Source organism: Salvelinus fontinalis, chromosome 2, assembly GCF_029448725.1.
Source record: "Salvelinus fontinalis isolate EN_2023a chromosome 2, ASM2944872v1, whole genome shotgun sequence".
Lineage (NCBI taxonomy): Eukaryota > Metazoa > Chordata > Actinopteri > Salmoniformes > Salmonidae > Salvelinus > Salvelinus fontinalis.
In genome coordinates, this window is record NC_074666.1 from 3,496,395 (window position 1) to 3,509,460 (window position 13,066).

A 13,066-nucleotide genomic window follows, 5' to 3' on the forward strand; every position below is an offset into this window, starting at 1 on the left:
ATGGAAGCAAGTCTCTGCAGCAATGTTCAAACATCTAGTGGAAAGCCTTCCCAGAAGAGTGGAGGCTGTTATAGCAGCAATGTTCCAACATCTAGTGGAAAGCCTGCCCAGAAGAGTGGAGGCTGTTATAGCAGCAATGTTCCAACATCTAGTAGAAAGCCTGCCCAGAAGAGTGGAGGCTGTTGTAGCAGCAATGTTCCAACATCTAGTGGAAAGCCTTCCCAGAAGAGTGGAGGCTGTTATAGCAGCAATGTTCCAACATCTAGTGGAAAGCCTTCCCTGAAGAGTGGAGGCTGTTATAGCAGCAATGTTCCAACATCTAGTGGAAAGCCTTCCCAGAAGAGTGGAGGCTGTTATAGCAGCAATGTTCCAACATCTAGTGGAAAGCCTTCCCAGAAGAGTGGAGGCTGTTATAGCAGCAATGTTCCAACATCTAGTGGAAAGCCTTCCCAGAAGAGTGGAGGCTGTTATATCAGCAATGTTCCAACATCTAGTGGAAAGCCTTCCCAGAAGAGTGGAGACTGTTATAGCAGCAATGTTCCAACATCTAGTGGAAAGCCTTCCCAGAAGAGTGGAGGCTGTTATAGCAGCAATGTTCCAACATCTAGTGGAAAGCCTTCCCAGAAGAGTGGAGGCTGTTATAGCAGCAATGTTCCAACATCTAGTGGAAAGCCTTCCCAGAAGAGTGGAGGCTGTTATAGCAGCAATGTTCCAACATCTAGTGGAAAGCCTTCCCAGAAGAGTGGAGGCTGTTATAGCAGCAAAAGGCGGGACCAACTCCATATTAATGCCCATGATTTTGGAATGAGATGTTTGATGAGCAGGTGTCCACATACTTTTGATCATGTAGTGTATACATATACACTCACTGGCCAGTTTATTGGATTCACCCATCTAGTACCCGAGTCTGAGGTACTGGATCCGGCCTGCCTGGCACCAATGATCATACCACGCTCAAAGTCCTTCAGGTCACTAGTTTTACACTATTCTAACGTTCAATGGAACAGTAACTGAATTTCCCAACGCCTTACTGCTTTATACAGCAAACCACGACTCACTGTCTGTAGGAGAGATCCATTTTCCTATATACCTAACATACTGGCCGGTGATTGTGTATATATTGGATGAACCATGACTAGAATACAGTATATACATATGAAGTGGGTAAAACAGTATGTAAACATTATTGATGTGACCAGTGATTCCATGTCTATGTACATAGGGCAGCAGGGTTGAAGGTGAAGGGTTGAGTACCAGGTGGTAGATGGCTAGTAACAGTAACTAAGGTTCAGGGCAGGGTACTGGGCGGAGGCTGGCTAGTGGTGACTATTTAACAGTCTGATGGCCTGGAGATAGAAGCTGTTTTTCTGTCTCTCGGTCCCAGCTTTGATGCACCTGTACTGACCTCGCCTTCTGGATGATAGCGGGGTGAACAGGCCGTGGCTCGGGTGGTTGATGATCTTTATGGCCTTCCTGTGACATCGGGTGGTGTAGGTGTCCTGGGGGGCAGGTAGTTTGCCCCCGGTGATGTGTTGGGCAGACCGCACCACCCTCTGGAGAGCCCTGCGGTTGCGTACTGTGGACTTGCTGTACCAGGCGGTGATACAGCCCGACAATGCTCTCAGTGGTGCATCTGTAACTGTTCATGAGGGTCTAGGGGCTCCTGAGGTTGAAGAGGCCCCGTTGGTGTGAATGGACCATTTCAGATCCTTGGTGATGTGCACGCCAAGGAACTTGAAGCATTTGACCCCTTTCCTCTGCGGCCCCGTCGATGTGGATGGGGGCGTGCTCCCATCTCCTGTAGTCCACTAACAGCTCCTTCGTTTTGTTGACGTTGAGGGAGAGGTTATTTTCCTGGCACCACTCCTCCAGGAGTCTCACCTCCTCCCTGTGACACCACTCCTCCAGGAGTCTCACCTCCTCCAGGAGTCTCACCTCCTCCAGGACACTCACCTCCTCCCTGTAGCACCACTCCTCCAGGAGTCTCACCTCCTCCCTGTGAAACCACTCCTCCAGGACTCTCACCTCCTCCAGGAGTCTCACCTCCTCCCTGTGAAACCACTCCTCCAGGAGTCTCACCTCCTCCCTGTGAAACCACTCCTCCAGGACTCTCACCTCCTCCCTGTGACACCACTCCTCCAGGACTCTCACCTCCTCCCTGTGACACCACTCCTCCAGGACTCTCACCTCCTCCCTGTGACACCACTCCTCCAGGAGTCTCACCTCCTCCCTGTGACACCACTCCTCCAGGAGTCTCACCTCCTCCCTGTGACACCACTCCTCCAGGAGTCTCACCTCCTCCCTGTGACACCACTCCTCCAGGAGTCTCACCTCCTCCCTGTGACACCACTCCTCCAGGAGTCTCACCTCCTCCCTGTAACACCACTCCTCCAGGACTCTCACCTCCTCCCTGTGACACCACTCCTCCAGGACTCTCACCTCCTCCCTGTGACACCACTCCTCCAGGACTCTCACCTCCTCCCTGTGACACCACTCCTCCAGGACTCTCACCTCCTCCCTGTGACACCACTCCTCCAGGACTCTCACCTCCTCCCTGTGACACCACTCCTCCAGGACTCTCACCTCCTCCCTGTGACACCACTCCTCCAGGACTCTCACCTCCTCCCTGTGACACCACTCCTCCAGGACTCTCACCTCCTCCCTGTGAAACCACTCCTCCAGGACTCTCACCTCCTCCCTGTGACACCACTCCTCCAGGAGTCTCACCTCCTCCCTGTGACACCACTCCTCCAGGAGTCTCACCTCCTCCCTGTGACACCACTCCTCCAGGAGTCTCACCTCCTCCCTGTGACACCACTCCTCCAGGAGTCTCACCTCCTCCCTGTGACACCACTCCTCCAGGAGTCTCACCTCCTCCCTGTGACACCACTCCTCCAGGAGTCTCACCTCCTCCCTGTGACACCACTCCTCCAGGAGTCTCACCTCCTCCCTGTGACACCACTCCTCCAGGAGTCTCACCTCCTCCCTGTGACACCACTCCTCCAGGAGTCTCACCTCCTCCCTGTGACACCACTCCTCCAGGACTCTCACCTCCTCCCTGTGACACCACTCCTCCAGGACTCTCACCTCCTCCCTGTGACACCACTCCTCCAGGACTCTCACCTCCTCCCTGTGACACCACTCCTCCAGGACTCTCACCTCCTCCCTGTGACACCACTCCTCCAGGACTCTCACCTCCTCCCTGTGACACCCCTCCTCCAGGACTCTCACCTCCTCCCTGTGACACCACTCCTCCAGGACTCTCACCTCCTCCCTGTGACACCACTCCTCACCACTAGTATTAGTTATGGGTGTTGTAGTAGTGCCTGCATACACCCTTCCCAGCCTGGGGTCTCTCGTTCTCTCTCTCTCTGTGTGTGTGTGTGTTATACTGGTAGTAATGGATGTGTGTTATACTGGTAGTAATGGATGTGTGTTATACTGGTAGTAATGGATGTGTGTTATACTGGTAGTAATGGATGTGTTGTTGTGGTTCTTGGTTAGTGTACACCCCTCTCTCAGGCAGCCTGGGGGGGTGATGTCATCATGCTGCTATAGCAGTTTCCTAGCCAACTCTCTAAGTCCATTGAGCAGGAACAAAAAGTGTCTGAAATTACCCCCAAATAAGAGATTACCACTTTATCCCTGAGCACTGCCTGGTATGCGGGTCCTCATTACGTCAAGCTCACTCAGTTGGTAGAGAATGGCGCTTGTAATGCCAGGGTAGGTGGTTCGATTCCCGTAAACACCCATATGTAAAATGTATGCATGCATGACTGTAAGTCGCTTTGGATAAAAGCGTCTGCTACTTGGCATTTATTATATTAAAATATACACATGGCCAGTTTATTAGGTACACCACCCTGTTCACTCATGGTTCGCTCCTACAGGACAGTGGAGTCATGTGGCTTGTTATATAAAGCAGACAGACAGGCATCGAGGCATTCAGTTACTGTTCCATTAGAATGGACAAAACTAGTGACCTAAGTGACTGTGTGGTGTGATCGGTGCCTGGTGTGATCGGTGCCTGGTGTGATCGGTGCCTGGTGTGATCGGTGCCTGGTGTGATCGGTGCCTGGTGTGATCGGTGCCTGGTGTGATCGGTGCCTGGTGTGATCGGTGCCTGGTGTGATCGGTGCCTGGTGTGATCGGTGCCTGGTGTGATCGGTGCCTGGTATGATCGGTGCCTGGTATGATCTATGATCGGTGCCTGGTATGATCGGTGCCTGGTGTGATCGGTGCCTGGTGTGATCGGTGCCTGGTGTGATCGGTGCCTGGTTTGATCGGTGCCTGGTACACCGGTTCCAGTACCTCAAACGGCCTCCTGGTCTTTTCACGCACGACAGTGTCTCGGGTTTACTGAGAATGATGCAACAAACCAAAACATCCAATCAGAAGCAGTCCTCTAGGTGAAAACAACTGTTTGATGAGAGGTTGAAAGTAGAATGGGAAGAATCATGCAAGTTAACAGGCGGGCCACAAACAGACCAATAACGGTGCAGTACACCAGTGGTGTGCAGAACGACATCTCAAGTTAACAGGCGGGCCACAAACAGACCAATAACGGTGCAGTACACCAGTGGTGTGCAGAACGACATCTCAGAACCCACATCTCGTCGGTCCTCGTCACGGATGGATCTATTGCAGGAGACGACCACACCGGGTTTCACTCCTATCAGCTAAAAACAAGAAGAAGAGGCTCCAGTGGGCGCACCATCACCAACACTGGACAAATGAGGAGAGGAAAGACATTGCCTGGTTAGACGAATCCCAGTTCCTATTGCGTTGCTGATGGCAGAATCAGGATTTGGTGTAAGCAGTATGAGTCCATGGCCCCATCCTGCCTGGTGTCAACATTACAGGCTGGTGGCAGTGGTGTAATGGTGTGGGGATTGTTTTCCTGGCCCACATTAGGTCCCTTGATACCATTTGAGCAATGTTCCCATGCCTCGAAGAATTCAGGTTGTTCCGGAGGCATCTGGGGGTTCCGACTTGACACTAGATGGGTGTACCTAATACTTTGTTTCTGAACTCACATACTCGTTCTCATCATGTGAACCATGGAAACATACACTACCGTTCAACAGTTTGGGGTCACTTAGAAATGTCCTTGTTTTTGAAAAGAAAACCACTTTTTTTTGGTTCATTAAAATAACATAACATTTTTCAGAAATACAGTGTAGACATTGTTAATGTTGTAAATGACTATTGTAGCTGGAAACGGCTGATTTTTTTATGGAATATCTACATAGGCGTACAGAGGCCCATTATCAGCAACCATCACTCCTGTGTTCCAATGGCACGTTGTGTTAACTAATCCAAGTTTATCATTTTAAAAAGGTTAATTGATCATTAGAAAAAAAATGCAATTATGTTAGCACAGCTGAAAACTGTTGTCCTGACTAAAGGAGCAATACATCTGGCCTTTAGACTAGCTGAGTATCTGGAGCATCAGCATTTGTGGGCTGGTCATGGGTGCAACTCAGCCACGCTCAAGGTCCTAAACGATATCATAACCGCCGTCGATAAAAGACAATACTGTGCAGCTGTCTTCATGTCCAAGGCTTTCGACTCTGTCAATCACCGCATTCTTATCGGCAGACTCAACAGCCTTGGTTTCTCAAATGACTGCCTCGCCTGGTTCACCAACTACTTCTCTAACAGAGTTCAGTGTGTCAAATCGGAGGGCCTGTTGTCCAGACCTTTGGCAGTCTCTATGGGGGTGCCACAGGGTTAAATTCTCGGGCCGACTCTTTTCTCTGTATACATCAATGATGTCGCTCTTACTGCTGGTGATTCTCTGATCCACCTCTACGCAGACGACACCATTCTGTATACTTCTGGCCCTTCTTTGGACACTGTGTTAACTAACCTCCAGACGAGCTTCAATGCCATACAACTCGCCTTCTGTGGCCTCCAACTGCTCTTAAATGCAAGTAAACCCACTGGCTCCCGCCAAACCCACTGGCTCCTGGTCATCTACAAGTCGTTGCTAGGTAAAGCCCTGCCTTATCTCAGTTCACTGGTCACCAAAGCAGCACCCACCCATAGCACGCACTCCAGCAGGTATATTTCACTGGTCATCCCCAAAGCCAATTTCTCCTTTGGCTGCCTTTCCTTCCAGTTCTCTGCTGCCAATGACTGGAACAAATTGCAAAAATCACTGAAGCTGGAGTCTTATATCTCCCTCACTAAATTTTAGCATCAGCTGTCAGAGCAGCTTACCGATCATTGCACCTGTACACAGCCCATCTGTAAATAGCCCACCCAACTACCTCATCCCCATATTGTTATTTATGTATTTGCTCCTTTGCACCCCAGTATCTCTACTTGCACATCATCATCTGCACATCTATCACTCCAGTGTTTAATTGCTAAATTGTAATTATTTCGCCACTACGGCCTATTTATTGGCTTACCTCCCTAATCTTACTACATTTGCACATACTGTAAATAGACTTTTCTATTGTGTTATTGACTGTACGTTTGTTTACTCCATGTGTAACTCTGTGTTGTTGTTTGTGTCGCACTGCTTTGCTTTATCTTGGCCAGGTCGCAGTTGTAAATGAGAACTTGTTCTCAACTGGCCTACCTGGTTAAATGAAGGTGACATTTTTAAACATTTGTGGGTTTGATTACAGGCTCAAAATGGCCAGAAACAAAGAACTTTCTTCTGAAACTCGTCAGTCTATTCTTGTTCTGAGAAATGAAGGCTATTCCATGCGAGAAATTGCCAAGAATCTGAAGATCTCGTACAATGTTGTGTACTACTCCCTTCACAGAACAGCGCATTCTGGCTCTAAACAGAATAGAACGAGGAGTGGGAGGCCCCGGTGCACAACTGAGCAAGAGGACAAGTGCATTAAAGTGTCTAGTTTGAGAAACGGACGCCTCACAAGTCCTCAACTGGCAGCTTCATTAAATAGTACCCGCAAAACACCAGTCTGAAAATCAACAGTGAATAGGCGACTCCGGGATGCTGGACTTCTAGGTTTCCAGCTACAATAGTAATTTACAACATTAACAATGTCCACACTGTATTTCTGATCAATTTGATGTTATTTTAATGGACAAACAATTTTGCTTTTCTTTCAAAAACAAGAATTTCTAAGTGACCCCAAACGTTTGCACGTTAGTGTATTTTTTTTCATCATGTGACCCATGGAAAAACAGATGTTTGTCATGTGACTAATGGAAACACAGATGTTCGTCATGTGACCCATGGAAACACAGACGTTTGTCATGTGACCCATGGAAACACAGATGTTCGTCATGGAAACACAGATGTTCGTCATGGAAACACAGATGTTCGTCATGGAAACACAGATGTTCGTCATGGAAACACAGACGTTTGTCATGTGACCCATGGAAACACAGACGTTTGTCATGTGACCCATGGAAACACAGACGTTTGTCATGTGACCCATGGAAACACAGACGTTCGTCATGTGACCCATGGAAACACAGATGTTTGTCATGTGACCCATGGAAACACAGATGTTCGTCATGTGACCCATGGAAACACAGATGTTCGTCATGGAAACACAGATATTCGTCATGGAAACACAGACGTTCGTCATGTGACCCATGGAAACACAGATGTTTGTCATGGAAACACAGACGTTTGTCATGTGACCCATGGAAACACAGATGTTCGTCATGGAAACACAGATGTTTGTCATGTGACCCATGGAAACACAGACGTTTGTCATGTGACCCATGGAAACACAGACGTTTGTCATGTGACCCATGGAAACACAGATGTTCGTCATGGAAACACAGACGTTTGTCATGTGACCCATGGAAACACAGACGTTTGTCATGTGACCCATGGAAACACAGACGTTTGTCATGTGACCCATGGAAACACAGATGTTCGTCATGGAAACACAGATGTTCGTCATGGAAACACAGACGTTTGCCATGTGACCCATGGAAACACAGACGTTTGCCATGTGACCCATGGAAACACAGACGTTTGCCATGTGACCCATGGAAACACAGACGTTTGCCATGTGACCCATGGAAACACAGACGTTTGCCATGTGACCCATGGAAACACAGACGTTTGTCATGTGACCCATGGAAACACAGACGTTTGTCATGTGACCCATGGAAACACAGACGTTTGTCATGTGACCCATGGAAACACAGACGTTTGTCATGTGACCCATGGAAACACAGACGTTTGTCATGTGACCCATGGAAACACAGACGTTTGTCATGTGACCCATGGAAACACAGATGTTCGTCATGGAAACACAGACGTTTGTCATGTGACCCATGGAAACACAGACGTTTGTCATGTGACCCATGGAAACACAGACGTTTGTCATGTGACCCATGGAAACACAGACGTCTGTCATGTGACCCATGGAAACACAGACGTTTGTCATGTGACCCATGGAAACACAGATGTCCGTCATGGAAACACAGATGTCCGTCATGGAAACACAGATGTCCGTCATGGAAACACAGATGTCCGTCATGGAAACACAGACGTTCGTCATGGAAACACAGACGTTTGTCATGTGACCCATGGAAACACAGATGTTCGTCATGGAAACACAGATGTTCGTCATGTGACCCATGGAAACACAGATGTTCTTCATGGAAACGCATACACCTGTTTGTTTTATATCATCAGAGTTATTAATCCGTGTCAGTGGCACTTTAATACCAGACAAACTGAGCCATGTTGTTCATGATCCGTTTTAACAGTTAGTATTCCCTTCAATGCTTTTTTTCCAAGAGTTGCCCCTTTAAGCTGTTTTGCCAGCATTTACTATTGTTATGAGGATGTCTGTCAGCTGATGAACCAAAATGTTATTGTGTCACTGTGAGCTCAGCTAGCCTTCCCCAACCAAGCAGGTGTTAGGTTACTTTTCCCCGTCTCTGGTCTTCTCTCCTTGGGGTACTCTCTGTTACCTTTCCCCCTCTCTGGTCCTCTCTCCTTGGGGTACTCTCTGTTACCTTTCCCTCTCTCTGGTCCTCTCTCCTTGGGGTACTCTCTGTTACCTTTCCCCCGTCTCTGGTCCTCTCTCCTTGGGGTACTCTCTGTTACCTTTCCCCCGTCTCTGGTCCTCTCTCCTTGGGGTCCCCGGAACCTGAGATGAGGCTTAGCAATAGCAGCTGATCGTCTGCCTGATAGCTGACCATTAGAAGACCTTGTAGCTAACTCTGTCCTGTAGGAAGGACAGTTATGAAAGCCTACCCAGCCTCCTGTGCATCCCAAATGGCCCCCTATTCCCTATTTAGTGCACTACTTTAGACCAGAGTCCTATGGAACTCTATTCCCTGTATAGTGCACTCCAGAGTGTGCAAAGCTGTCATCAAGTCAAAGGGTGGCCATTTAGAAGAATCTCAAATACAACATATATTTAGATTTGTTTAACACTTTTTTTTGGTTACTACATGATTCCATATGTGTTATTTCATAGTTTTGATTAGAAAATAGTAAAAAATAAAGAAAAACCCTCGAATGAGTAGGTGTGTCTAAACTCTTGACTGGTATTGTGTGTCTGTGTGTGTGTGTGTGTGTGTGTGTGTGTGTGTGTGTGTGTGTGTGTGTGTGTTATATATATTATATAAGTCAGGCTTCAACATGAGGTATCAAGGTCAATTACATTCAGTGTTGTAACAGCTCATCCTTCTGAAATGTCATTTTCCCCCCTGTTTGTTCCGTAGCATCAACTGACACAGAGCGGCAGTGCCTTGGAGAGTGCAGTGGAGCTGCTGGAGTTTGCAAACAATGCTCTGGATATTAAAGACGAGGACGAGTTCACGAAGGTAGAGGCTGCTGTTCTCTAGGGCCTAGGCCTCTGACAACAACACTGTAATTGGGTGTGTAAGTATGAAGTGATTTCGGGGAACCAACAGACATTTTAATTCCATAGGATATTGAATTAGAATGTAATATTTTTGCATTTTAATGCACAAATTAAATCATTTAATTCATAAATTGAACTTGTATTTCATGATTTGAAACTGAATTGAGTGAATATTGCATTCAGTTTTCAAATATTCAAATTCAATATTTATTGTCTTGTGTATCAAGTCTATCAAAGTTTCATGTATTCAACTTTTCAGATTTCACTTTTCAAATTCAGTTCTCTAAATTCAGATTCAAAACCAGAGACAACATCCTGGCACTTTGCAGGCCAGGAAAAGTAGAGGAGAACAGAGAATTTAAAACGCCCACTGTGGTAAACGGAAGCTTCTTGCGGTTTCTGAAGCCAAAGTGGCATGTTGAATTAATTTTCTTCCTATGAATTTGTCTCTAGCGTTTCTAATTGTTTCGGCTATAAGCTATTATGACCCTATTCCTGAAAGCTGCGCATGGGTATGCCTTCTGTCTCCTCTATGATGATGACAGGCCACGTTAGAAGAGAGTGCCACAAAAAAAAAAAAATTTGGCCCCCCCGTAAGAATACAGTTGAATAGCCCTGTCGTAGCCCTTCGAAGGATAGCCTTTCCACTCCCCTATTTAATCTTTCTCTTGTGACTGACTGGGTTCGAACCATGTCTCCTGCATGACCAGGGAGTCTCAGCCTTTCAGGAATGGGGGTCATAATAGTTTATAGTAGTTCAAACGCTAGAGCCAAATTTGTAGGAAGAAAATAAATTCAACATGCCACATTGGCTTCAGAAAAGAAGCAAGAAGGTTCAGGTTTACCGCAGTGAGCGTTTTTAATTCTCTGTTCTCCTCTACTTTTCCTGGCCTGCGAAGTACCAGGATGTTGTCTCTTGGTTTGGATCTGAATTCCGAGAACTGAATCTGAATGCATCTGAGAAATCGAATATTATAAAACTTTGATAAACTTTAAATTATAGTTTGTCAACTTGAAACACAGACAATGAATGCAATATCTACCATATTGAAACTGAATATATAAATATTGCATTTGAATATTCAATTAAATTGTGCATTACAAATTCAAAAATGTCATTCAATGTCCTAATACAAATTCTAAATGATGGAATTCAAAAATACAATTTGTTGGCACTAAAATCACTCCATATGTAAGCCTTGGACAATAACATTATTTGAATGTGATCAGCTGACGAGGACTACCAGGAAGTGAATGAAGGTCAACGTTGATTTACGAGTCAGGTGGCCTCGTATAGCTATCATAGGTTGTAGTATGTCTTCATTCTAAAGGGAAACTACATGGAGTTTCTTTGGTTATTTTTGGATTACTTTCAAAGGATTGATACTATGATGTGAATAGTGTTCTCCTAAATTAACAAACATGATTTTCCTTCTCAATTTCCTATAATACAGTAACAGAGTCTTAAGTTTACAGTCACGCTGCTCTTTCTGTGTGACGTTGTTCACCATGCTCTCCTCAGCTTCACACTGTGTGTGTGTGTGTGTGTGTGTGTGTGTGTGTGTGTGTGTGTGTGTGTGTGTGTGTGTGTGTGTGTGCGTCAGTTTGGCGAGTGTCCAGTCCGACTGTATGCACCCCGTCCCGTGCCTGTACCCCATCCCGTCCCTGTACCCCATCCCGTGCCTGTACCCCATCCCGTGCCTGTACCCCATCCCGTGCCTGTACCCCATCCCGTGCCTGTACCCCATCCCGTGCCTGTACCCCATCCCGTGCCTGTACCCCATCCCGTGCCTGTACCCTATCCCGTGCCTGTACCCCATCCCGTGCCTGTACCCCATCCCGTGCCTGTACCCCATCCCGTGCCTGTACCCCATCCCGTGCCTGTACCCCATCCCGTGCCTGTACCCCATCCCGTGCCTGTACCCCATCCCGTGCCTGTACCCCATCCTGTGCCTGCACGGCTGTACTAACTATGATATATCTCTGTACTAACGGTCCCACTTCTTCTTTCTCCTCTTCCTCACCTCCTCTTCTTCCAAGGCTGCCAAGCAGATCAAAGATAGGTACGGTACACTCTTCCCTTCTTTAGTCTCTGGACATGCTTGCCTGGAAACCCGACGTTGAATTGCATTGAAATTCTAAGTCGTGCAGAAATGACTGTTTTGAATCAGGAAAGTTTACTATCAAGACCTTTTACAAGACAGAAAATAATATGTTAACATACTTTACTGGTTGTCTGTGCGGTTTGTCCTTTTGGCGGTAGGAATGAATTCTACTTTCCACAGGAATGTATATCAACTTTTCAAAGCGCTGGTAGTGTACACATTCAGATTTTTAACACCTGGAGCATGTGCAGAAGATCAAAATACCTGCATGAGACACATCCATACTAGTAGAGCCGGTGTACGTGTTTACATGGTTCTGCACGTGCTTCAGGTGTTAGAAATATGAACCAGCGCTTTGAAAAGTCGATGTAATTATACTTTCCTGTGGATATATTATCTCACATTCCTACTGCCGAAAAGGACCAACCATACGGATAACGGGTAAAGTACGTTTCTAAAACAACATTCTGGCTTGTTCACTACATATAAGGACACGAAGGTCCGGTCCTTGGCCATTTTTATTTTCTCATTTGGAAAAATAAATCTGAATAAAAATATATATTGTTCACAATAAAGAGAATCTATGATGTGTCAATGTTTAAATATTTCTCCCACCGTTGATCAAAGCTTATATTCTTGATCAATATTCTTCTTCGTCTTCCTCTTTGAGAACCAGTGGCTAGTTATTTAAACTACCGTTCAAAAGTTTTGGGTCATTTAGAAATGTCCTTGTTTTTGAAAGAAAAGCTCTTTTTTTTTTGTCCCTTTAAATGAACATCAAATTGATCAGAAACACAGTGTAGACATTGTTTATGTTGTAAATTAATATTGTAGCTGGAAACGGCAGATTTATTTCAAATGGAATATCTACATAGGTGTACAGAGGCCCATTATCAGTAACCATCACTCCTGTGTTCCAATGGCATGTTGTGTCAACTAATCCAAGTTTATCATTTTAAAAGGCTAATTGATCATTAGAAAACCCTTTTGCAATTATGTTAGCACAGCTGAAAAATGTTGTTCTGATTAAAGAAGCAATACAACTGTCCTTTAGACTAGCTGAGTATCTGGAGCATCAGCATTTGTGGGTTCGATTACAGGCTCAAAATGTCCAGAAACAAATAACTTTCT

At 46.2% G+C, this 13,066-nt stretch overlaps 1 protein-coding gene across 4 annotated transcripts in view; it reads left to right on the forward strand.

Moving 5' to 3' along the window:
- LOC129869682 (FSD1-like protein) overlaps positions 1-13,066 on the forward strand; it is a 97,832-nt gene that overhangs the window by 24,758 nt on the left and 60,008 nt on the right. For all 4 annotated transcript variants that reach the window (XM_055944334.1, XM_055861039.1, XM_055861049.1 and 1 more), the window contains exons 4-5: positions 9,688-9,789; positions 11,871-11,893. In XM_055944334.1, coding sequence (XP_055800309.1) covers positions 9,688-9,789; positions 11,871-11,893 — 125 coding nt within the window. The remainder of the gene's footprint in view (positions 1-9,687; positions 9,790-11,870; positions 11,894-13,066) is intronic.